The sequence below is a fragment of the Mustela nivalis genome, assembly GCF_964662115.1.
Source record: "Mustela nivalis genome assembly, chromosome: 8".
Classification (NCBI taxonomy): Eukaryota; Metazoa; Chordata; class Mammalia; order Carnivora; family Mustelidae; genus Mustela; species Mustela nivalis.
The window spans coordinates 40,354,785-40,379,602 of record NC_139027.1 but is presented as its reverse complement, the minus strand read 5'-3'; the positions used below and the strand labels follow the sequence as shown (position 1 = coordinate 40,379,602).

The 24,818-nt window shown below is 42.6% G+C and overlaps 1 protein-coding gene across 2 annotated transcripts in view; it reads left to right on the top strand.

Annotated features, from left to right (window-relative positions):
• The window catches only part of KCMF1 (potassium channel modulatory factor 1), a 76,991-nt gene extending 60,075 nt beyond the window's left edge, over positions 1–16,916 (top strand). The window contains exons 4-7 of one of the 2 annotated variants that reach the window (XM_082743499.1): positions 7,395–7,498; positions 10,189–10,367; positions 13,113–13,395; positions 16,293–16,916. In XM_082743499.1, the coding sequence (XP_082599625.1) occupies positions 7,395–7,498; positions 10,189–10,367; positions 13,113–13,395; positions 16,293–16,554 (828 nt within the window). In that variant the 3' untranslated portion in view covers positions 16,555–16,916. Of the gene's footprint in view, positions 1–7,394; positions 7,499–10,188; positions 10,368–13,112; positions 13,396–16,292 lie in introns of those variants that run through there. The other variant, XR_014314870.1, reaches the window with a different exon arrangement.
• Positions 16,917–24,818: the final 7,902 nt, after the last annotated feature.

Sequence of the window (24,818 nt, the reverse complement as noted above, 5' to 3'; positions counted from 1 at the left end):
GCTTTGTCTCTTCTCCCCTCATTTCTTCTTTTCCTGACCTACCCCTCAAATTTAAACAGATAAAAACAAAACAAAATAAAATAAAAACAATAAAACCACAAAAACTGATTAAAAAGATTATTTGAAGACAGGGCACTTGGGTGGCTCAGTCGTTAAGCATCTGCCTTTGGCTTAGGTCATGATCCCAGAGTCCTGGTATCAAGCCCCACATTGGGCTCCCTGCTCAGCAGGAAGCCTGCTTCTCCCTTTCTCGCTCCCCCTGCTTATGTTCCTTCTCTCGTTGACTCTGTCAAATAAATAAATAAAATCTTGTAAAAAAAAGTTATTTTTGTAAATGCCCTTTGGACACCTAACTTGAAACCAGAGCACAGTGAGCACATAGGTTGGTAGAACACAGCATGTGATGAAGTTGATTTCAAAGCTAGCTTAGGGAAAGCCTGTGTAACCTTATGTTAGAAAGTGAGTATGGTATTAAACAACAGAGGGAAATTCTTTGACTTAAAATAGTGTTTTGGGGCGCCTGGGTGGCTCAGTAGGTTAAGCCTCTTCCTTTGGCTCATGTCATGATCTCAAGGTACTGGGATTGAGCCCCATATTGGGCTCTCTGCTCAGAGGGGAGCCTGCTTCTCCTTCTCTGCCTGCCTGCCTCTCTGCCTACTTGTGATCTCTCTCTGTCAAATAAGTAAATAAAATCTTAAAAAAATAATAATAAACTTGTGTTTTAATCTTCCTTGTGATTACAGTGTCTGTGTGTGTGTGTGTGTGTGTGGCAGGGAGGCAGACTTGCATAAGGATGAAAAAATAAATAGCTTTTATGAAGGTAGTAGAGCTGTGGCATGATTCTTCACTGTCTTTTTTTTTTTTTTTTCTTTTAGGATCTTATTTACTCTTTTATTTAGAGAGCACATGTGGGGGGAGGGGCAGAGGGACAGGAGAGAGAGAATCTCAAGCAGACTCGGCAGGGAGCCCAATGCAAGGCTCAGTCTCATGACCCTGAGATCATGACATGAGCCGAAATCAAGAGTCAGACGCTTAACTGACTGTGCACCCATACTGCACTACATCTTAATTTTGCTCCAGAACCCCTAACTCATCAGATATAAGAGCAGTACCTTTCATCTTTTCAACCATGATTAATTCACACCTTGACCCAGAGCTATAGTAGAGGAAAAAAACAAGGAATGGGGGAAAGGAGAAGGAAAGTTCAAGTGATGACTGGACAAAAAGCAAAGAAACAGGAGAATGGGGGCTGTAGAAAGGTGTACATGAGAAAAGGTGTGGGTGCCTGAGAAAAATTAACGAGTTGTTAAAACGGGAAGAGGGTGAGGGGAACACAACATTTACCCCACTTCTTTGCCTTCAGAAGGATAATGTCAGAAGAAAGTCTGTTTTAGATCATTCCTGGGTCAGTTACTAAGGACAGCTTAGAAAGGGAGATCTTTACTGGCCTTTCTCAAGATTAATGTTCATGACTCTGAATATGTCTCTCCAAGTATTAACCAAAAGCATTACATTTAATATGTAAAGTGTGAAATACCGTTTCCTGAAGTACCTAAATCGTGGAGTAAGGCACAATGGCTGTTACATAACAACCTTAAAATAGGGCCTCATCCCACACGAAACTTTATGGGACATTTTTTTTTTTAAGATTTTATTTATTTATTTGCCACAGAGGGAGAGATCACAAGTAGGCAGAGAGGCAGGCAGAGAGAGTGGGGGGAAGCAGGCTCCCTGCTGAGCAGAGAGCCTGATGTAGGAGGGCTCGATCCCAGGACCCTGAGATTCATGACTGAGCTGAAGGCAGAGGCTTAACCTACTCAGCCACCCAGACACCCCTTTATGGCACATCTTAAGACCAAACTACCTGATTTGACAAAACTGGAGAATGACACAGAAAAAGTCAGAGGGCTTTATGACTTTACATAGGCTTTGAAAAATGGATATGATTTCAAAAAGTGGACAGAATGGGAAAGAAAGGCATTATTCAGAGGGAAGAGACGACACGAACTAAGATGGGGTGTTGAGAAAGAAATGTAGGAAGTAGAAGGGATGGTAAGGCATTGAATGTTGTGGAAAATAGTGAGAAATAAAATGGAATCAGCTGAGCGAGGCCAGATAATAGAGAACCTTTAAAACCAGAACATTTGTCCACTTGAGTTGGTGGACAGTCAAGGGAAGATTTGGCATTTGTACAGAGGAATAACATTATTTTCTCCATCATCATGCCACACACGTGGGCTGTTATTTGGGAGTGGAGGATGGTAGAATATGAGTGATTCTGTAGTTCTTTTGAGACAGGATGAGCCTATTCAGGATGATTGTGTGCATGAAAATGAATCCAGAAAAGGGCCCAAAAAGAAATGACAGAGAAGCTGTGCTACCATAATAAGATCACGGTTGCCAAAGAAATGGTGCATCAGGGGCGCCTGGGTGGCTCAGTGGGTTAAGCCTCTGCTTTCGGCTCAGGTCATGATCTCAGGGTCCTGGGATCGAGCCCCACATCGGGCTCTCTGCTCAGCAGGGAGCCTGCTTCCTCCTCTCTCTCTGCCTGCCTCTCTGCCTACTTGTGATCTCTCTCTATCAAATAAATAAATTAAAAAAAAAAATTAAAAAAAAAAAAGAAATGGTGCATCAAACATTCGCTGTTACCAGAAAGTAACGATAGAATACGATAAAGGGAAACTACTGCTTTTTTTTTTTTAAGGTTTATTTATTTATTTATTTGACAGAGAGGGGGAGTATAAGCAGGGGGAGTGGCTGGCAGAGGAAAAAGCAGGCTCCCCACTGAGCAGAGAGCCCTAATCGAATAGGGGCTCCGATCCTGGGACCCTGGGATTATCACCTGAGCCAAAGGCAGCTACTTAAGCAACTGAACAGCCCAGGTTAAGCAGCTGAAATCACAGCTCTTGAACAAATACTCAAAAGAAAGTGTTTTTCATGGAGCTAAAATTAGTCAGATAAAAGAAATAAATGAGTTTATCAAGTTTGTGATCCAGAAACTTAGTTGAGAAATACCAATTGGCAAGGTAGTTGCTTCTCTTAAAGTGTTTGCTGTTAACAAGAAGCGTCGTCTCCCAGAATCTGAGTTCAAGGGCAGTTTCAAGTGGTCTGGGAGGATGATGCTTCCAGGTGGGTCGGTCAGCCTCACGGTAGAGAACCGGTCTAGCCCTTCCCCAGCACCTTGAATGGTTTTGGTGCGAGACCCATCTCACTGTGGTGCTGTAATCTAGCTTCAGATGAAGCCATATGGTATGTGGGGCAGAGAGGCCGGTTTTTTAAATGCATTTTTCTTTTTAACTTTTTTTTTTTTTAATTTAGGATTTTATTTATTTATTTGAGAGAGAGAGAAAGCCTGAGAGGGGGGACGGTCAGAGGGAGAAGCAGGCTCCCCACAGAACAGGGAGCCCAATGCGGGACTTGACCTTGGGACTTCAGGATCATGACCTGAGCCGAAGGCAGCTGCTCAACCAGCTAAGCCACCTGGGTGCCCTTAAATGCATTTTTCTGTAGCAGTGAACAGAGCGGGCAAGAAACTTGTTATGAGACCTATCCCCCCAAAAAAGGAAAAAGGGAGAAGCACTTACCACATCTTTTATTTTTGAAGTGCTGTGCAGCGGCCAGAGAGAGAAGCCCTCCACGTGAGTGTATGAGCTCAAGAAAGAAGCTGCAGGGAATGTGCACTTGCTTCAGACTAGTTGGCGGTTGTATGGGGAAGAATGTGTGGAGTTCCTGTTTAAAAACAAAAACCAAGCATGCTGATTTTAGATTTTTTTTTTTTTATATAGATATAACCTGTCACAGGGGAAAATGTTCTATAAATGTAGTACTGAGCTGGTGTGTATGAAATAATGGCTTCTGAGGCTGTGGGCTGGACGTTGGTGACCACTGGTGTTAAGGATCCACGCTGGCCAGGGCGCCTGGGTGGCTCAGTCAGTTAAGCATCTGACTCCTGGTTTCAGCTTAGGTCTTGATCTTGGGGCTGTGAGACAGAGCCCCACGTCAGGCGCTGCCCTCAGTGCAGAGCCTGCCTAAATTTATCTTTCCCCACGCTGACAATGGTTGCTTGCTGGCAATCATGCACTGGAGCCATGTGGAAAATTAGAAACTCCATTATGGTTTTGGCATGGGATTTCATCTCAGTACATTGATGGAAGCTTCCAGAGGGCTGCACATAAAAAGCAGGACTGATGGTGAGCTTCAGTAGTGAGATGAAGCAGAAGACGAAGACTCAAACAATAGCAAAGACAAGACTGCAAATAAATAGCAAGGACATTTGTGATTAAAAATTTGAGCAAGGTGGGGCGCCTGGGTGGCTCAGTTGGTTAAGCAGCTGTTCTTCGGCTCAGGTCATGATCCTGGAGTCCCAGGATCAAGTCCCGCATTGGGCTCCCTGCTCAGCAGAGAGCTTGCTTCTCTCTCTCCCTCTGCCTGCTGCTCTGCTTACTTGTGCTATCTCTCTGTCAAATAAATAAATAAAATCTTAAAAAAAAAAAAAAAATCCGAGCAAGGTGATATTAAGTAAAGCAGCGTACCGTGTTTTGTTCCACAGGGTAAATATTTCTTACTTTTCAGTACCATTGTACATTCGATCTGTATTTGCCAAATTGATCTAATTATAAGATAATTGGGACCCTTGTCAAAAACATAGATTTTCAGATCTCCTAGAATCAGTTTTCAGGCATGGGCCTAGGGAACTGTATTTTTAACAAATGCTCCAGATGAATTTATATACTCAGCCAATTTCAGGAAGTACTGAGTTATGCCAATTCAGTGTGCCTGAATGTTGGCAAGTTGTCAAACGTTAAGCTCATGTGTTACATGGAATTTTCTTGTTCAAGTAATAGATGTTACTGTATCATGTGGCAGTAGAAGAACGATAAATATTAATGTTGACGAACTCATAATTTTAGAGTTTAAGATGAGGAGTTTTTAGAGTTTAAGAGAAGCTTATCCTTTTTGTGGAATTTTCCTGTCTTACAGAGGTATTAGGTATCACCATGTGGAAATAAAGACACACACAAAACTAAACAGAATTCCACATCCTAATCTCAATTATGCTTTTCTAGTTCATAGGAGACTATCGATCCTGTTAAGGGCATTCTTAGTATGCTTGGTGTCTGTACTTTCCCATTCCATCTTCCTTCCAGGAATGCAAATCCTCAAGGAGGTTTTTCTCATCTAAGAACGCTTGCGTGTGTCTTCAACATACTGAAACTTCTATGGCGATATTTGTGCAGTTAAAGTTGTACATAGATTTTATCCAAAGGTCAGCCTAAAGGAAATACCTTAAAAGGAATGTGGCTTTTCCTCTTAATGGTTATTACTTTCTTTGGATAAAAATCTTACAGTTGCAGTCTGTGGGGTTGTAATAAAACTGTACATAGTCCAGTACCTGTTAAGTGTTGCAAAAATATCTAAATTGGTTTATTTGTTTGATTTTTAAATAACTAGTGGTGGTTTCTCCTACTCCAAACCCATTGGTCTTTTTTTTTTTTTTTTAAGATTTTATTTATTTGACAGACAGATCACAAGTAGACAGAGAGCAGGAAGCAGGCTCCCCACTGAGTGGAGAGTCCAGTGCGGGGCTCGATCCCAGGACCCCGAGATCGTGACCTGAGCCAAAGGCAGAGGCTTTAACTCACTGAGCCACCCAGGTGCTCCCCTGTTGGTCTTTTTGTTATAAGTAAGTGTGGTCACAGTTCCCAAACAAGAAACAAATCACACTGTCTTGCATTTCTCAAAAGCTATTGACTATCCAGCCAGGCAAGACAGAAACACACAAGAAATAAGTGTACCAGACACTGCCTTGCAATGTCACAGCACAGGATAAAAACTAAATTCCTAGGAAATAGAGTTGGGAAGTGGTAAACTTATGAACAGTTACAGTTGCTTTTCTCTCTGACAGAGGAAAGAATGTCTGACTACCTTTCTGGCATCTTCTAAGAAAGGCACACACATGTCCATCTACTTTTCTCTTCATTTCCCCCACAGGCACCTTCCTTTGTGATACCCCTGCCCCCACCACTTCTTTCTCACTGTCCTGCTAAACCTAAATGTTATTTCTCATGAGCATCTTTAGGTTTTCTTGAGGAAATGTCTCAGACTCCTGAGGCAGATGGAATCAGGACAGCTGACTGGGCACAAGAGGAACTAGGATCAAACCAGAGTCAGACTCTCAGGGACTCCTGCTTTCTGGTCCAGAGAGGACGGGGATTTGTGTTGGCTTAGGCTTTTGCAGTCAGTTTTCCCTTCCGTATCCTAGCGTGGGCTTTCCAGTTCTCACCTTGCCCATGCCTCCTCATCTCCAGCGCTACTCTCGTCTTCCCTCTGCCATGAACAGGCAGCAAGCTCAAGTGAGTGCCTGAATCTTACTCCAGGGGAAAGAATTGAGGTACAGAACACATGTACTGGCAAGATGAATCACATCCCATCCTCTTCCGTCCCTAGAGAGACACAAGCCTAAAAATCTGTACATTTGCTGGGGCTTCCTTTGGTTGTGCTCCTTTGATTCAGATGTTCTTCTTGGCTCTGTTCTCTAAAGTTCTTCCTAAACCAAGGCTTGGCTGCCACTCTTAGAACATTATCTGCCCACTTGGATTTCTAGAAGAGAAAGGGCCTTTCCACTGAAAGTGCCTCAGTCTTTCAGTCCTTCCCCTCTTCTCCTTATTTCACCACTTCCCTTGAAGCTGCTGTTTCCAAACCAGCATTCCCAACCTGTCAAGTCTCCCCTGAGCTCTGCCTCTGTACGCACCATTTTATCCCTCCTTTGTCCTGTCCCTTGCTTCAAGGCTCGCGGGAAGTTGGTCTTCCAATCCTTGGCCTTTTGTTACACCCCCATTTTCCCTTTTAAGTCCTGTTCATGAATGTATAGAGCACATTTGCTTGTTAGTAGTAAATATTGTCTTGATATTTGAGTTTGTGTAGTTGTGTTTTAATAAGAGCTTTGCTGTCATGTTCAGAGATTGGTCCTCTAATCTAGCTTACTTTGGGGACACGTATGTCTCCGTCTTTACCATTTAAGACCAGACTTAGTCAGATGAGAATGTGCACTAAATAGCACATCTTAATTTTTTTTTTAACATCTTAAAATTTTTTATGGATACTATTTTACTAGACCATGCAAATGCATTGGCCAGGCTGTTAGAAGGCTTTGCCAGAGCTCATGTTTGAGCTGTTTGTTGAGAACTGTTATTCTGACCCTGAGAGGTGGTCTGTTTGAGTTGAAGGACCAGCATGGACAGACTGTAGTCCATAGGCCTCTGGTGCATCTGACGAGTTCACGGTCTCTACTGCGTTTGTGCCTGGTTGAAACTCAGATTTAGTAAAATATTAATCCAGAAAGATGTCTGATCATTATTCATCTATTAAATCTGCTTTCTTTTCTTTTATTTCAGATTTGTCCAATATGTGCAGCATTACCTGGAGGCGATCCCAATCATGTCACGGACGACTTTGCAGCTCATCTTACGCTTGAACACAGAGCCCCTAGAGACTTAATATCCTTTTAAGAGGCAAGAAGGAATACAGTTGTTTGTAATGTTTGTTGTTTTGGTTATTTTTAAGGACAGTATCCCTGAAGAGAAAAAGTAACCTCTGAATTATGTTAATTTGACCTTTCCTAAAAGTGACTCAGTGTTGAGATGCAGTTTACTTGTCTTGTTGTGTGCTGTGACTGTCACTTGAGCAGTGCTTATTAACTGAAAGTTGCTCATCATCTTTACTTCATTACAGGCAGTTTTTTTTAAGACCATTTAACTGGGTTTAAGTTTTCAGCAGGGTGTTTTCATACAAAAGAGGAAAATGCTAAGCCAGATTAGAATGTAAGTAAATATGAAGAGAATTTACTTGCTTCCCCTCCATGTCCTCTGTTGCCTTATCCTGTTACCAGCGGGCGGTATGATGAGCAGGGGTGCATGTTGTGGCTGCTTTCCCTTTTGGAGTCCCCTTCTCCAGAGACCACCATTCCCCACCCAGTCTCCGAGTAGGACAGCATAAGGTCACGACCAGCTCCAAAGTCCTTTCCCACTTTCCTTCCTGCTTCCGCTTTGCAAATCTATCTCAGCCGTTGTTGGTGATGTTCCCTGTAATCCAAGAGATGAATGGCCTACCAGATTGTACATTCTGTGCTTCTTGTTTCAAGTTCTGAATTATTTTTCTTTGATTATTATCTATTAACTTAGGGATCTGTTTTCATGTAAAGGTTTCAGTGTTCATTGCAGTTTGAAACAGTTCAAAAGCTAATCACTACTTTTCTCTTTGCCAGACTTTATTCTGATTTCCTTTGATTGCCTCCCAGCAATCATAATTCAACCTTAGTCCTATTGAGGAAGAAACTGGTTTAATGGTTTTCTCATTCCACAGCCCCCATCCTGTCCTTACAGTTCCTAATTTTCTAATTGGAAGTATGGTCCCTTAGAGTTAGGGGAAGATGGGAAAACTAATGGAAAGATAAAGACATGGAACCAGCCTAAGAAATTAGAATGTCAGCCAGACCTGAGCCAATCAAGGGGCTAGTACTCACTGAACAGAGGAAACCACTTTTCCTCTCTCCTAAGTGCCGAGAGCACTGAAAGCATAATGAAGAAAGTGTGTGGTTTGGTGGTGGTGGTTTTGTTTTTTTGTTTTTTTTTTTTTAAGAGAATAAGAAAACCCAGATGGGCCAAGAATACTTAAGTCTTTGAGTCACTTCACTTCACATTTTACATAAAAGAACCTTATAACAATACCCGGAGGGTTATGCTTGATTGCTATTTCACTCTATCTTCATGAAGAAGCTAGGCAAATAAGCTGTTATCTTGAACTTTTTTTTTATCCTGAGCTTTTTCAGCAAGTTCAGGGGCTTCTAGTGAAATTGGTTTCCATTCAGTAGAATGTCTCACATCACCTACATTCATTTTTGTGCAATTTTTACAAGAATCTGTGGTTATCAAGAGATTAAATTATGCAAAATATAAGAATAAGAGGAGGCATATATTACACTTTAGATTCCTAATGAGTATTACCATGAGGTTCTGGAAAACAGAATGTTGACATTGCAGTTATCCTGGAAATATACTGATTTTTCAGGTACTTCAAGTGCTGCTGTGGGGTGACTTTATTTGTCGTGAAGGCGCAGCTTCTCTTCAAGCCTCATAAGCACCAGAGCTTTTTTCTTTTCGACTGTTCTGATGGAACTCTTCCTAAAGTGTACTTTTTACACCTTGATGCTTTTAAAGGACAAAATACAGTGATCATGACATCACTTTTTTAGAACGTGAGCATGGTCCTGAATACCATGGTAAGACAGTGCACATTCCCGTGGCTTCTGAGGGCTTCCTGGAGCCGCTCAGCCTGTCCCTCAGTGACTCCACAATCATCAGCTGAAGACTGGGAAGCCAGCAGAACGTTACTCTGCACGATACAGATGTTCTGTGTGCTGCTTTGAAAGAAAAGTCTTATGATGAGAGCTGTCTTTTCCCACACGTCTGCCAGCATGGAAACACAAGATTGTCTTCATGAGTTTGGGCGGCTGTGTGCTCTTCGGGACGTTCTTTAGTTTGAGTCAGCTGCAGAAGACTGGGGGGCAGGAGGCTGCTGGCAGTGGGACTTGTTGGGAACTGTGGTATTACTCGATGTCCACTTCTGCAAGAAAATCAACTCTAATTATCTGTTTTGCAGCAGTGAGGACAGATTAAAACTAGTAACCAAAAGGAGTCTTTTACTCCTTAATTTAAATTATTCCTACTGTTCTTTTCTCATTATAGATGATAACTGAGATCTGATTAGCACAACTCTCCTCAGGTATTAAAATTGACGCCTCTTAATTCTGGTTATTTCCATGTGAACATATATGAAATTCAGTACTGAGGTCACGGTATGGAGACGCCTCACCTGGGTGTCTTTCGCCCCATCTGGTTATTATAGCTGGAGCCTAGGAAGAAATTTCTTCTTGCCTGGAAAGCCTTTTTCCCCTTCAAAAGCATACACACACATACAGTATATCCACATTCACTCATTGCTTTCTATTTGAGAGTCTTTTTTTAGAGTTAATAGCCCTCATAGATATGGTTGTGACATCTGCATTCTAAATTAAATGTGCTATTTTTAAATGTTTACAATTTAGGAAATCTGCATATCTACCTAGCAAAGGCTCAAGTGATTTTTTTTTTCTTTCTGTGAAACATTTGGGTTCTTTTCTTAACTTTGGAGTTATGATGAATCGAGTGGTGTTCGACATGTACGTAGAATGTTTCACCCTGGCCGGGGATTAGGAGGTCCTCGTGCTCGTAGATCAAACATGCACTTTACTAGCAGTTCTACTGGTGGACTTTCTTCTTCTCAGAGTTCATATTCTCCAAGCAATAGGGAAGCCATGGATCCTATAGCTGGTAAGTTAGTTGCACGTTCATAAAGGAAATGGCCTTTATGGGAGGGGCCTCGCTTTAAAAGTTTTTGTTGGAATTTGTGGGTGGTGGTGGTTGTTGTTGTTTTTTAGATTTTATTTATTTATTTGACAGAGTGAGAGACGTAAGCAGACAGAGCAGCAGAGGGAGAGGGGGAAGCAGGCTCCCCACTGGGCAGGGAGCCCAATGCAGGGCTCAATCCCAGGACCCTGGGATCATGACCTGAGCTGAAGGCAGTTGCTTAACGCACTGAGCCACCCAGGCACCCCTGGAATTTGTGTTTTTAATTTCTCATTATGCCCCTGTATTCCTTTGCAAAATTCCCCTCCTTTTTTTTTTTTTTTTTTTTTTAAGATTTTATTTATTTATTTGACAGAGAGAAATCACAAGTAGATGGAGAGGCAAGCAGAGAGAGAGAGAGGGAAGCAGGCTCTCTGCTGAGCAGAGAGCCCGATGCGGGACTCGATCCCAGGACTCTGAGATCATGACCTGAGCCGAAGGCAGCGGCTTAACCCACTGAGCCACCCAGGCGCCCTTTTTTTTTTTTTTTTTTTTTAAGATTTTATTTATTTGACAAAAAGAGATACGGCGAGAGAGGGAATACAGGCAGGGTGAGTGGGAGAGGGAAAAGCAGGCTTCCCACTGCACAAGGAGCCCGATGCGGGGCTCAATCCCAGGACCCTGGGATCATGACCTGAGCCAAAGCAGATGACTAACGACTGAGTCACCCAGGCGCCCATAAATCTTAGAATTATAAAATACTGTAAAAGTAGACAGTGTAAAGTAGTTCATAATATTCTGGCATTTCCTTAAGTATATAGAGCAGAAGATAATAAGAAATGGTTCTGTTTGTGGCCTCTGTTGAAACCCAAGAAAGTGATATAAGATTTCAGAGTTGAAAGACCACCAGAATCCCATGGTTCAACCTCCACAAGCACACAGATAATAAGACTAATTGACACAACTAAAGAATTAAGCTCTTCTCATAGAAGAAAGTAAAGTAGGAGTTTCTCTGTTCTTGGCCTTAATTTGAGAACTATATTCTTAGCGAACATACTGAAAAGTACATGTTAGTAGCTTAGAAAAATCTTATTTAAAAAAAACATTTGAACATGTAGTTCATAGCCAAGTCCATCAGGTCTAATACATGGCCAACCTGGGAAGCCAGCAGCAGAGCAGAAGAGTTGGGAGTCAAAATGCAAGGTCAGAAATCACGGTAGCCTGAGACTGTAAGACACAGGAAGGACAGACAGGCAGTAAGACCCTGGCAAGCCTGTACAAGTACTGAAATGGGTGCACATGGTGGAATATGCATCTGGAAATTGTGATGCACCTTGCAGGACACCCTGAAACACTGGTGGATGTAAATCTAATGGCAGCTAGGGACAGTTTTACTCATAAAGTGTTCTGAAAAATGTACAGATGTACAGATATGAAATCTGAATTCTGAATGTGCTGTGGGCATTTGCACATGTAGTAAGCCCTGTAAACTGAGCTTTGGGAATTTTAAAAAATACTTCTTCTTCCAAAGGGAATATTTACCTGCTGTTCTTGGTAGCAGGCTCTAAAACTTAATTTCTAGAAGCAAAATTCAAAAGAAATTCTGTCCATTCAGTTTTCTTTGTCAGTGAAAATCAGTTTGTTTTAGTGCTGGACTCTGTGAAAGAATGATGTAAGAACCCTTGGGATAGAACAACAGCAAGCAAGAAAAAACAGAGATGTAGCCTGTTAATGAGTTGTAATGATGGAGAGCATTTGCCAGTGAGGGAATGTCTGTGCAGCAGACGTCGATCCCATGTAAGCTAGGGAGAACCTCCCCACTCCAGAACACACACACACACACACACACACACACACACACACACACACACATGTGCCCATGCAAGCAAGGCGATTCCTGCACCCAATTTAGAATGAAAACTCAGGGGCAGAGGTCCACATTGCCCTTGATGAGTACAGCCTTATTGAAACAAGAGTCTGGATTGTGGCAGGCCACTAACTAAGCTAGAACAGTCAGGAGCCCGTCTACCTCACTGGGCATTGCCAGTGCTACTCACTGCAGTGGTACGCTGGTACTCTGAAACGAGAGAAGGCAGTGGTGAGTGGTACAAGGGGCATGGATAGAATGATCCAGGCCTCTTGGATACAGTTCTGACCATCATTCAATCATTGCATGAATGTTAGAGGCCGACTGTGTGTCAGGCACTGTTCCAAAGGTTGGGAGTATCACAAATGGTAGACTCAATCCCTGATTTCAGGGAGCTTGTGTTGAGAGGATTTATATTGTAATTGCACTGGCAGATGATCACTTTAATTTACTGAATATGGAGAGGAAGTGTAACTAAATTAGTCCATTAAGCAACAATCTGTTATGTTTTACTTAAGACAAAAATAGTTGTATGTGGACTAGTTGTATTTGCATTCCCCATACACAACAGCTCCTACCTCTGGGAGGCGTTCTGAAAAATACTGCGGGGCGCCTGGCTCACTCACTCGGGAGAGCATGCATCTCTTGGTCTCAGGGCTGTGAGGTCGAGCCCCACGTGGGGTATAGAGATTACTTTAAAAAATAAGCAAAAATAAAAGGTATTGAGCTCTAAGCTGAAACTTTATGTTGCCATGGATACCTGCCTATTGACAGTCATTTCCATGTTCCTCTGAGTGATCTTTAGCGTTTTGTTTTCCACACTATTTTAAGGAGACATTAATCACCTTCATTTCCATTGGCAGAGCTTTTATCTCAGTTATCAGGAGTGAGACGTTCTGCAGGAGGACAGCTTAATTCTTCCGGCCCTTCCGCCTCTCAGTTACAACAACTGCAGATGCAGCTGCAGCTGGAACGGCAGCACGCCCAGGCAGCGCGGCAACAGCTGGAGACCGCACGCAACGCAACCCGGCGTACTAACACGAGCAGTGTCACCACTACAATCACACAATCCACGGCAACAACCAACACGGCTAACACAGAAAGCAGTCAGCAAACTATCCAGAATTCCCAGTTTCTTTTAACAAGGTATTTCATTTGTCAGTACAGCTTCGTTTGAGAAGTTAATGTTTCATTAAGCACTACACAGTCTGCAGTGATCTTTTATCTTTTTTTTTTTTTTTAAGATTTTATTTATTTATTTGACAGACAAAGATCACAAGTAGGTAGAGAGGCAGGCAGAGAGAGAGAGGAGGAAGCAGGCTTTCCGCGGAGCAGACAGCCCAATGTGGGGCTCGATCCCAGGACACTGGGATTCTGACCTGAGCCGAAGGCAGAGGCTTTAACCCACTGAGCCACACAGGTGCTCCATGCAGTGATATTTTATCTTTCGGGCCTTACATATGTTCTTGGAGATTTGGCCTTTGATCAGACCCTTAAAACTCCCAAATCTGATTGAAACTGCATATTCAGATTTCCCCAAGAATATGAAAAATAATGATTATTTTAGAGAAAGTGGGAATGTTTGTGGTCTTGTTCCAATAATAAATTATTATCGAATGTGAATTTTTCCCCCCATGTTGCCTATAAAACTGAAACCTAGGAAAAAACTGAAAACCAAAACACCATATCATTACATTTTGGGGGCATATTAGGTCCATTTATTGTCATAATTAACCATGCTTTTTTTTTAATTGCCCATTTTAGCTGTGAAATATTAAAAGGTACAAAAGAGGATTTCATAATATAGTAGTTTTTTTCTGAGAATTTCCAAAAAAGCAGGATTTAAATTCTTAGAGTTGCCACAAACAAAAGTGGTTTTAAAAAAAAAACGCTTCACCATGGTGAAAAAAATAGTACACACAGTAGATGGTTTTACTGGATCGAACAGTTACCTGCTTCTGAAAACTACCATTAGTCACCAAATACGTTCCTTTCTGTTGTCATTTTATGTCACTTTTAAGAATATAAAGGATTTTATTTTAGAAGAAGCGGTGATGAGTAGACTTAGGCTCAACAGGTAATGAACTTGGACCTATCTGGGTCTTTAATGGAGCAGAGAAGAATATAAAGTATAAACTATGAAGTGAAGGAGAAAATTAATGTAATGTATCAGTTATCTCCAGACAGACAGCAGAAGACAGTATTATTTCTCTGTGTATTTATTTTATGTTATACCTTTTCACATCTCTGTTAGTGCAATGGCACATATGCATAGTTGTAAGTAAACTGTTGTGGATGCAGAATAAAAAGTGTTTGCAGACCTCTGTATGGAGCCCCAGTTTGCCACTCACTAGTTTGGACCTTAGGCAAGTCACTTAACTTCTCTTAACCTAAGTTTTATCATCAGTAGCCCCTGAGTTCGGCCTCTTGAGAAGGAGGAACGTTTTAAGGATGAAACAATTTCAATGTATGTATGGTCTGTCTCAGTATCTGACATATAATAAAGGCCCAGTTAATGGTTCCCATTATGATCATTGTTACAGATCTAAGGAGGAAGTGTCAAGTGGGGGAATATACCTTTGGGTTATGTCTGCACAGTCAGTAACTATGCTGAGTTATGACCAAAAGTGTTGCTTCAGCTTAAATCACAGAGCCACCCTGCTACTATGTAACCTTACCTGTAAGCACCTAGCAACTTGCCAGAGCCAGATACTGCCCACAGACAGACCTAACTATGTGTATCCACTGATAGTTCACAGAGCTGTGGATGGAGTGAACGTCTTCAGAAAAGACATCTTCCCACCCTTGACCTATGCTTTTTTTTTTAAGCCCCAAACTCAGTGGACTTGATTTGGGATTTTTCTCTCTCTAGTTACTCTGCACCAGACACCCCACTCCCAGGGGATGGGATGGGTAGCCTTTGGGTTTCCTTCCTTGGATTCTGGTTGTACCTTCTTAAAGAGTCCTCTCAGTCATCTGGTACACGACATATTGCACAGTACCTTGCAGTCTGCAGACTACTTTCCCCTTCTTTCATTGTATCATTTGATCATGACTCACATGATCTATTTTAGGCAATATTTCCCAAAAATGTCTTCTGGGACTTGATATGTTATTCTGAGGAACATATATAATTATTTATGTTCAGTTTTTGGTTGTTTTTTGTTTGTTTGTTTTGTTTTTTTTAGATTTTATTTATTTATTTGACAGAGATTACAAGTAGGCAGAAATGCAGACAGAGGGTTGGTGGGGGGAAGCAAGCAAAGAGGCCCAATGTGGGGCTCGATCCCAGGTCCCTGGGACCATGACCTGAGCCGAAGGCAGAGTCTTAACCACCCAGGTGCCCCTTATGTTCAGTTTTTTCCCTGATGAAGAATTTTGGGCAAAACTAAGTAACAGAAGTAGTTTATTTATTGTTGAACTTCTCAGAACTTTAAATATATTAACATGCATTATGAATCTTCAAGGCAAGAGAGCTTCCAGGCTGCAGCGTTTCCAGAGAAAAAGCCTGGTCTCTGGTTACATAGCCATTACATGATGTATGTAGAGCCCAGGCCTTATCTTTGGCCCCTTTGACCAGGGACTGTTCCTGTTCATATTGCCTTGGAGCTCCTGGTGGGGAGATAGTTTCTTTTCTTTTCTTTTCTTTTCTTTTTTTTTTTTTTCTTTAAAGATTTTAATTATTTGGGAGAGAGAATGAGAGCATGAGAGGAGAGAGGTCAGAGGGATAAGCAGACTCCCTGCAGAGCAGGGAGCCTGATGTGGGACTCAATCCTGGGACTGCGGGATCACAACCCAAGCTGAAGGCAGTCGCTCAGCCAACTGAGCCACCCAGGTGCCCCGGGGGGATAGTTTTTTTGGATCCAAAGGGTGACAGTATCGCAGCATAATGAAGGTGACAGCTTAAAGTCAGGCATTCCAACAGTAGGTTTCAGAGTTTGGCCACCTGTAAAGCTTGCATGGGATCAGAAATCGTCGAAATTGACCCTGCCATCATTCTTTGCCACTTTACCAATAAGATCTTTTCTTTTTAACTCCTACAGGTTGAACGATCCTAAAATGTCAGAAACAGAGCGCCAGTCCATGGAAAGTGAGCGCGCAGACCGCAGCCTGTTTGTCCAAGAGCTCCTTCTGTCCACTTTAGTGCGTGAAGAGAGCTCGTCCTCCGACGAGGATGAACGGGGGGAGATGGCAGATTTTGGTGCTATGGGCTGTGTAGATATTATGCCTTTAGATGTTGCTTTAGAAAACCTAAATTTAAAAGAGAGTAATAAAGGAAATGAGCCTCCACCACCTCCTCTTTGATGACATCCCAATTCGCAGACAATGTCCTCTGTGCTGTATTTGCCAATGAAAGTGGACAACAACTATCTTGGGTTTGTTTGGTGATTGTAATTTCAGGTCTGTCACTCTTGTTACATTGTGTACATTCAAAGGAAGAGAGAAAATATATATGATAATCATTTCCACTTAACTAATTTTTACTTCTAGCAGGTAAATGTAGGTAGCAGTGCAGGGGTGATCTCTGCTTCCTGTACCTTGACATGCAAAAGGCTCTCCTAATACTCCACATTCAAACTGAAGAGGAAAATTGAAATCTCTAATGAAGCTGCTGTGTGTATTTATGAATATTAATGAATAAAAACTGCTTGGATGGTTTACCTTAACTACTGCATGAGGTTTTTTGCAGCGTGCATGAGTTTTAGTGACCTTGTTATTTAAAAAATTAAATACAAGGAGTAAAACTTAAACAAACATAAAAAGCCCAAAGCTTTCCTGAGCATTATTCAATGGTTACGCGGCAGAAGAGTTACACGGCGAAGTAGCTTTTGAATAATGTCCGCCCGAGTCACCTTTCTTGTGTGCCTCCTACGCACAAAGCCAGCTCTGCAGCCGAGTCTGGGGGTCGTAGCCAGGGGTCGCACTCTGCCTTGTGTGGCTGTCCTGTCGCCCTGTTAGTCATCCTACCTGTGTGGAGCTCAACCTGTCTCTTTTTAAACTCATCTGTAGAAGACACACCAGTAAAGCGACTGTCGGAATCTGCTGCGGGGTGCCCGTGTGCCCTCAAAACAAAGCCTGTTCATATGTGTTTAAAGTTTTTACTTGTTGTGGTTGTTGACAATTTTTTTCAATTGTTAAATATGTTTTATTCAGGTGTAGATGAATTTCATTTATTCACTGTTCAACGAAGTTAACCTGAATTATGTTGTCTTTGTTTTTGAAAATCTCACATTCTCAATCATATTTTGCGTTATTTATGTACTTGCTTCATAGTTTGCTGAGACAGATCAGATCAGGGGAGCTTTGAGGATTTGCTTTCCCAGATTTTGTCAGTATATCACAACCAAATTCTTAATGCTAACTCTAGCACCTTTTATTTATTGGGTTTTTTCTGGCATAAAAAGTAAAGCCTTTTAATTGAATCATGCCACCTATATGCCTATATTATTAATCCTATGTGTAAAAAAAATGTACAGCTTTTTGGGGGTTGTTTTGGGTTTCGGAGGGGCCGGGATATTTTTTATTTCCTGTTTCAGTTTTTGTGCATAGACTTTCACAATAGCTCCAAGGCAGGGACAGCGGGTTTGGGGGTTGGGGGGCAGTTTTTGGAATGTAAATTTAGGACTTTTAAAAAAGGTGCGCACAGCTTCTGATAAATTTATAACTAGACTTAACCTAATCATGTCTTGTTCCAGTTCTCCTTTCTCAAGTCTCCTCTCTTTCTCCTGTCGTCCTTTTCCTTTCCCATCTGTGTTTCTCCGTTCCTCCAACATGACAAGCATACAGACTTGAACACCCTCCGGTGTTCTTCCGAGAACTGTGAAGTCCATGTTCGTCCAAATGTAACCAAAAAAGAAGTCACCCCACATGTCTAAAAACTGTTGCTTCTCCTCCTCTGAAACTTCAGACTCCAACAACTTCCAAATATAATAGCTTTGTTTTCTTTAGTTTCTGTGATGGAAAATGTTTTCAAGGAAAATTTTACACCAGGCTTCTAGTTATACTAGAAGTCAAGTCCATTAGAGATTTTCTTTTTTTTTTTTTCAATTGGTTGTTGAGACGTTTCAAAAACCAGTTTTCAAGCTGTGGTCTTTTCAAACACATCTGCACATAAGTCACACATTTCAATAAAGCATTTTCAAGACTGTTGACCACTTGAATTTCTTTGCTGTTGGTGAATTAGCCTAACCATTATGCAGGGACAGTATTGTATCTCTAATCCAATAGATTTTTTTTTCCTTTTTATGCGAAACGTGGAGGTCCTCATTTTGTGTGAATGCATTGCTTTGGATGTGAGAAACAGGAATTGCCAATAATGTGCTTTCCCTTTTCTGCACAAGTCCTGGGAAAATGTAAGATCCTTCCTTTTTTCACATGGTTTGAGGGAACAACTGTAAGTCCATTCAGGGCAGTTTAATTTAGATGATCAGTTGAACACTTCAGCAGACCTAAAGGTTCATAAGATTCCATCTCATGTAGAATACTGTATATTAATTATTTTTTACCAGATATTTTACAAATACCTCACCTCGTCCTGTATGTAATCAATAATAATGTATTTTAGGCTAGAAAGACACAGACTATCAATATAAAAAATATATTTAAGCCCTTCAAATTCTTGTGTCCTTTTTCTTCAGTTTCCGAATTAACATCATGCTGTTGGATTTATTGAATAAAAATAATTATGAAGATTTTGAGATACAGGGGACAAAATTCAGTATACCATTGTTTGTTACTACTACACCCTCAAATTTCTAAGGACCAGATCCTGATTTTTGCAGGGTTTTTGTTGAGTTTTGAATACGTAGGGCATAAATTGGAAGTGTTCTTTCTGTAGTGCTTGTCTCTACTTCCTGGTTGGATATAATTTAAGTCTTTCTGCTCAGGGTGTTCCAGGAGTTTAATGTCATGACTCATAGAGAACCCAAAAAATTGATAGTGAAGAAGAAGACCTACAGAGAATGTTGGAAACTATACTTCTTTCTATTTCTGTGTGAATTATGGAGTAGAAGATACAGTGTGTTTAAGAATCCCAAATTAATTCCTGCTAAACCATCATTGTGTGTAGGATAGCGATAGACATTACACTCCTGGATATTTCATCATGGAGAACGATGGAATTTGGAATTTGAGATGTAGAATCTACCTCATTACTTCCTCAGATTGTTTTTCATTCATATTTCAGCTATTTTGAACAAGTAGAAATACCTATGCTTTCATAGCCACAGTCATAAGATTCCATTTGTGTGGTTGGCTACAGTGAGATACGTGGACGTGTATTTAGTTTGTATTGTTATTTATTTAATAGAATTGGAGCCTAGGTTTGTTACTAAGGAATAGTCAATTCTTCCATTTACTGGACTCAGGTTATATAATAGCCCTTCTCCCTATGGCACCTCCCCCTCACACCCCCCACCAAAGAAATGTAGCTTAGGATAGCAGGTACCTTATTACCATAAGAGAAGTAACAAAACATTCGTCCCATTATCTATTTAAAGCAAATAAAAGGTGACTGAGAGGAAGGGTAGCAGAAGGAGGTGGTAGGAGGAAAAGGGTCTTCTGAATGGGATCCCTGCCCTTGAAATAGATTGAGTAAAATTCTAAAGTAAGTGGAGGCTAATCTGGGGAGCTCTGCCCTGTGGGCCTTCACTGCATGAGAACAGTATACCAGAGGAGCTGGCACTAAGAACTCTTCAACAAATGCATCTGTCCTTTGGAGGAAAGCCTGCAGCGACTTTTGTAGGAAATATCTTGGGTTTTCAAAGTCTATGCTCGCAGAGTTGTGGAGGCACACGCAAGCTTCATTCCATGTACGGTAATAGGTAAACATTAACTCTTGGTTCTATTTTTCGGCCTATCTCTGCTTAAATATTTGCTCTGGAAATAAAATAGATGAGCTTGGGGAGTTCCTTATGTAAGGAACCCCACAGCACATCTCAGATACAGACGTTCATTGTCACTCCCTCAACTTCGTTAACATTCAAATGTTCAAAGAGGACTGAACTCTCCACGATGTGGGCCCAGATCAATCCCACATGGCATTTGAGGCCCCCGTTGCCAGGTGGGTTGTGCCCTAGTCACAGTCCTCAAATTACATGGTAGGATGCTCCCTGCAAGCCTGCGGGTCTTACCAAGTCAGCTGAACTATACAGCAGTGGGTAAAGGGTCAATCAAAAAGCCCTGCAGTATGATTTTGTATCCCCGAGGCTGCTCCTTGGCATACAGCTCGTGCACAGACCCTACTGAGTGCGCATGGGGATTTGAAAGGCCTGTGGGCCATGTGCACAAATCCCTGAAGGACTGCCTTCCTCAGGCCTAGCCTGACAGTTTCTCTCTTCTGGTCTAAGAGGCCTTTAGTAATCCTTTACAAAGCACCAGGGACCTGGTCCTCACTTTGTTTCCTCTGTAGACAGTTGGCTGTGGCCTGTGGTTTGATGGCTGCTCTGTCTCCAAAAACCAGGGGCACTGTCCTCCCGATCTTACCTACTTTTTGAGTTCTCAGGGGGTACAGAGCTTTGGGCTAAGCCTAAGCATCATTGACAACTTGCGATTTTTACAGACATTTCCCCGCAAGAGAATTTTTCAGAAACAATTTCCTAAAAGAGCCCTTCTCCCTCTCCCAGCTGGGGGGTGTCTCAAGGTCACCAAGCCTGTTGGATTTGGTAGGTCAGGTGTCCAATCGGATCTGGTGTGTGAGCTACTGCTTTAAATCTTGCTGCCGGATTTGAGCATGTTCAGAATTCTGCTGCACACAGAAAAACATCAGTCTGCATTTAATAGCAAAGCTGGCACAAAACAGTTGGGATGTCCTCTTCTGTAAGTTGGATGGAATCCCAGCTCTCCCTTAAGATGTTCTGACCGCACCCCACATAAAAGGTTTACTTCAGGTGGAAGCAACCATATTCCTAGGATAAGATTTTGTAAGCCTCCTAAATCAGCAAATGGACCAAGTCACCGGGAAGCAGGCCTCAGCCACTATCTCTAGGGAGTGAAGACTTCATTGTTATGCCCTAGTCCCATAAACTATTCTGACCAGACTTGAATGCCTTTAATCTTGCCTATGACAGACTCTCATGGCAATTAACAAGACACTAGTTTCACCAATAAAGACTCATTTTTGGGGGGCATGTGGGTGGCTCAGTCAGTAGAGCACATGACTCCTGATCTTAGGGTTATAAGTTTGAGCCATGTTGGGTGTAGAGATTACTTAAAAATAAAATCTTCAAAAAAAAAGAAAAAAAATTTGGATATGCAGTATGCTAATTAAAGTCTGTTGAATTGCAAAAGAGCATGTTGGAGCTGCCATTGGAGTATGGCCCAGTTGGATGGCAGCCACCTTGTTAGCTGACTTCTCCAGAATTAAAGCTACCTTGGAAAATATCACATTGAGTGTACAGTAGAAATTTAGAATAAATTACAGACATTACAACAGGCTCCCAGACTACACTGAACCTTATATGGATTATCTTTTATAACATCATCACTTGGCCACCCAGCCTTTCTGTGTTTTCTGATTTGAATACATTCTTGGGTACATATATAAATAAACTTCGTGCAATACACATCACTTTCCATTTCATTCATGTGGATAACACAGCTTGACTTCAATGTCTAAATTGTATCATCTTAACATATAAGTAGTGCCCAACAACAGACTAGGACATCTGTGTATGAGGGTCTTAGCTGTTCCACAAGGAATTTCTGTAGTTTGAACCGCCCACCCCCCCACCCGTGAATATCTTATTTCTCCTTTTTGTCCCTCCCTGCTTCCTCTCCTGTTTCCTTCTGTCTTCTGTCTCTGTGTGTGTTTCATTAATGCTGACATTTTTAGCTACATTTGCCCACAGAATTTTCGGGACCTGCCCAGGTTGTTTCCCACCCATTGTTGATGTCATCTGGGATGACCAGGAAGATCAGGCGGGGCCTGATAGGTGGAGGTGTGGCCTCAGTCCTCAGTCCAGAAAAGGACTTTGAATTACTTATTACACTTACTTACTTACACTTACTTACAACTTCACAGGACAAGTTAGACTAGAAAGAGAAAATCAGGAAGAACCTTTAGAATTTCTTTGTCTGCTTGGATAGCGTTCCCATTCAGGACCAGAGGGGGTACAAGGCTTTGCTCCTTATTAATCTTTTTTTCCTCTTCAGGGTCCCTATTGGTGTCTTGATTGTTGTTGTCAGTTTTCCCTTTTTATTTATTTATTTATTTATTTGACAGAAAGTCATCACAAATAGGCAGAGAGGCAGGCAGAGGGAGAGGGGGAAGCAGGCTCCCTGCTGCGCAGAGAGCCTGATGCGGGGCTCAATCTTAGGACACTGAGATCATGACCTGAGCTGAAGGCAGAGGCAACCCACTGAGCAACCCAGGCACCCCAGGTTTTCCCTTTTTGAACACCCAACTGCTTCCAGGTAATAACAGCATTAAAAGTGTTAGTGGAGGGACATCTGGGTGGCTCAGTCAGTTGAGCCTCCAACTCTTGATCTCAGCTCAGGTCTTGATCTCAAGGTCATGGGATGGAGCCCTGTATCAGGCTCCCTGCTCAGGGGGAGTCTGCTTCTTTCTCCCTCTCTCTCTGCTCCTCCCCCCAGTTCATGGTCTCTTTCTCTCTCTCAAATAAATAAACCTTAAAAAAAAAATTATGGCGGAGGGGTGCTTGGCTGGCTCAGTTGGTAAAACATACGACTCTTGATCTCATGGTTATGAATTTGAGCCCCACACTGGATATAGAGATTACTTAAAAATAAAATCTTTAGGGGCACCTGGATGGCTTCATCAGTTGAGCATCCCATTCTTGGGTTTCAGCTCAGGTCATGACCTCAGGGTCCTGGGATCAAGCCCTGAGTTAGGCTCTGGGCTTAACCAGGAGTCTGCTTGAGAGGTTTTCCCCTCTTTCTCCCTTCCCGCTGCTCCACCCCTTCATCACACACACACACACACACACTCTCTCTCTCTCTCTCTTTCTCTTTCTCTCTCTCTCTCTCTCTCTTTCCCTCTTTCTCTCATAAATAAAATCTTTAAAAAACAACATAAAGGGGCACCTGGTGGCTCAGTGGGTTAAAGCCTCTGCCTTCGGCTCAGGTCATGATCCCAGGGTCCTGGGATCGAGCCCCCCATCGGGTTTCTGCTCAGCAGGGAGCCTGCTTCCTCCTCTCTCTCTCTCTCTGCCTGCTTCTCTGCCTGCTTGTAATCTCTGCCTGTCAAATAAATAAATAAAATCTTTAAATAAATAAATAAATAAATAAAATCTTTTTTAAAAAAGAAAAAAAAAGGACAGTGGCGGAAATTACAAAAGTTTGGCATTTAGCCTGAACAACTCTTTCACTTTAACCTGGAGCTATAGGGTTTGAGACTTATGAAGTGTGTCTGGGAAGGAAGGTGGAGTGTACATTTTAAAAGACTTTAAGCATATTTCAATGAGTCTTTTATTTATTTTTATTTATTAGAGAGAGAACAGGACGGAGGTATCATCCTAGGTCTGGCGACACAGGTGTCAAAGAATCAACACTGATAAAGGCCTTCCTGAGGATCCCACCACCCTCTCATGTACTTAGTTGACTGAGCCCCATGCGGGGCTCTGCCTTGAACGAAGCGAGGAGGCCCCTGACCCTCTAAGTAACACGGCCGTCTGTCCCTGCAGCTGCTCAGGCCAGAATCTGTTGGGATCATTTTCTACTTTTCTTTCTCCTTGAACTTCACATCCATTTAATCAGCAAATCCGGTCGGCTCTCTTTCCACAATTTGTCCAGGCACTGGCCTCTTTCCACCACCTCCAGGGTCGCCCCTGACCCAGGCCACCATCACCCGCCAGCAGGCTCGTTGCCACAGCGTCCCCGCCGCCTCCTCCCCTACGCCTCCTCCCGCGCCCTCCCCGCACAGCGGCCGGACGATCTCGCGAGAACCCAGGAAGCTCCCGTCGCCGTGAGCCTCTCGGTGCCTCGTGATGGCTGCCACGTCTCCCGGAGGGAAGCCAGAGTTCTCCCCGTGGCCTGAGGGCTTGCAGGTTGTGGTTCCTGTTACCCTGCTGTGCTCGGTCCCTGCTGGGCCCGACCCCTACTGCTCTTTATTCCCTCCTCGCTGGCCTCGCCGGCTGCCATGCTGCTCCTTGGACCTGCCACAGCTTTGGGACCTCGGCCTTCGCCGCTACCGTTTTTTTGAAGGGCCACGTTCCCTCACCTCCTTCCCTTTGTCAGCGAGGGCTTCCTGACCATCCAAGTCAAAACAGCCATCCCAGGCCCACCCGAGGCTCCCCAGCCCCTTTCCCGTTTACCGGTAATTCCATCAGTGTCACCTCCCCAACATACACACACACGCACACCCACACGCACACACACACACACACACACACAGAGACACGCAGACACGCAGTAACATACACACTTACATACACATAAAATCATACAGCTATGCACATATATGTGCACGCACACACGGGTGCCTGCTCTGTTTTTACCACTCTATCTACAGCAGTGTTGAGCGCAGAGGAAGTACCCCACAACAATCTAAGGGGTGAAAGAATGAATATTGTGGACCAGGCTCTGTTAAAAGTGGTTTTATTATTTTCGAA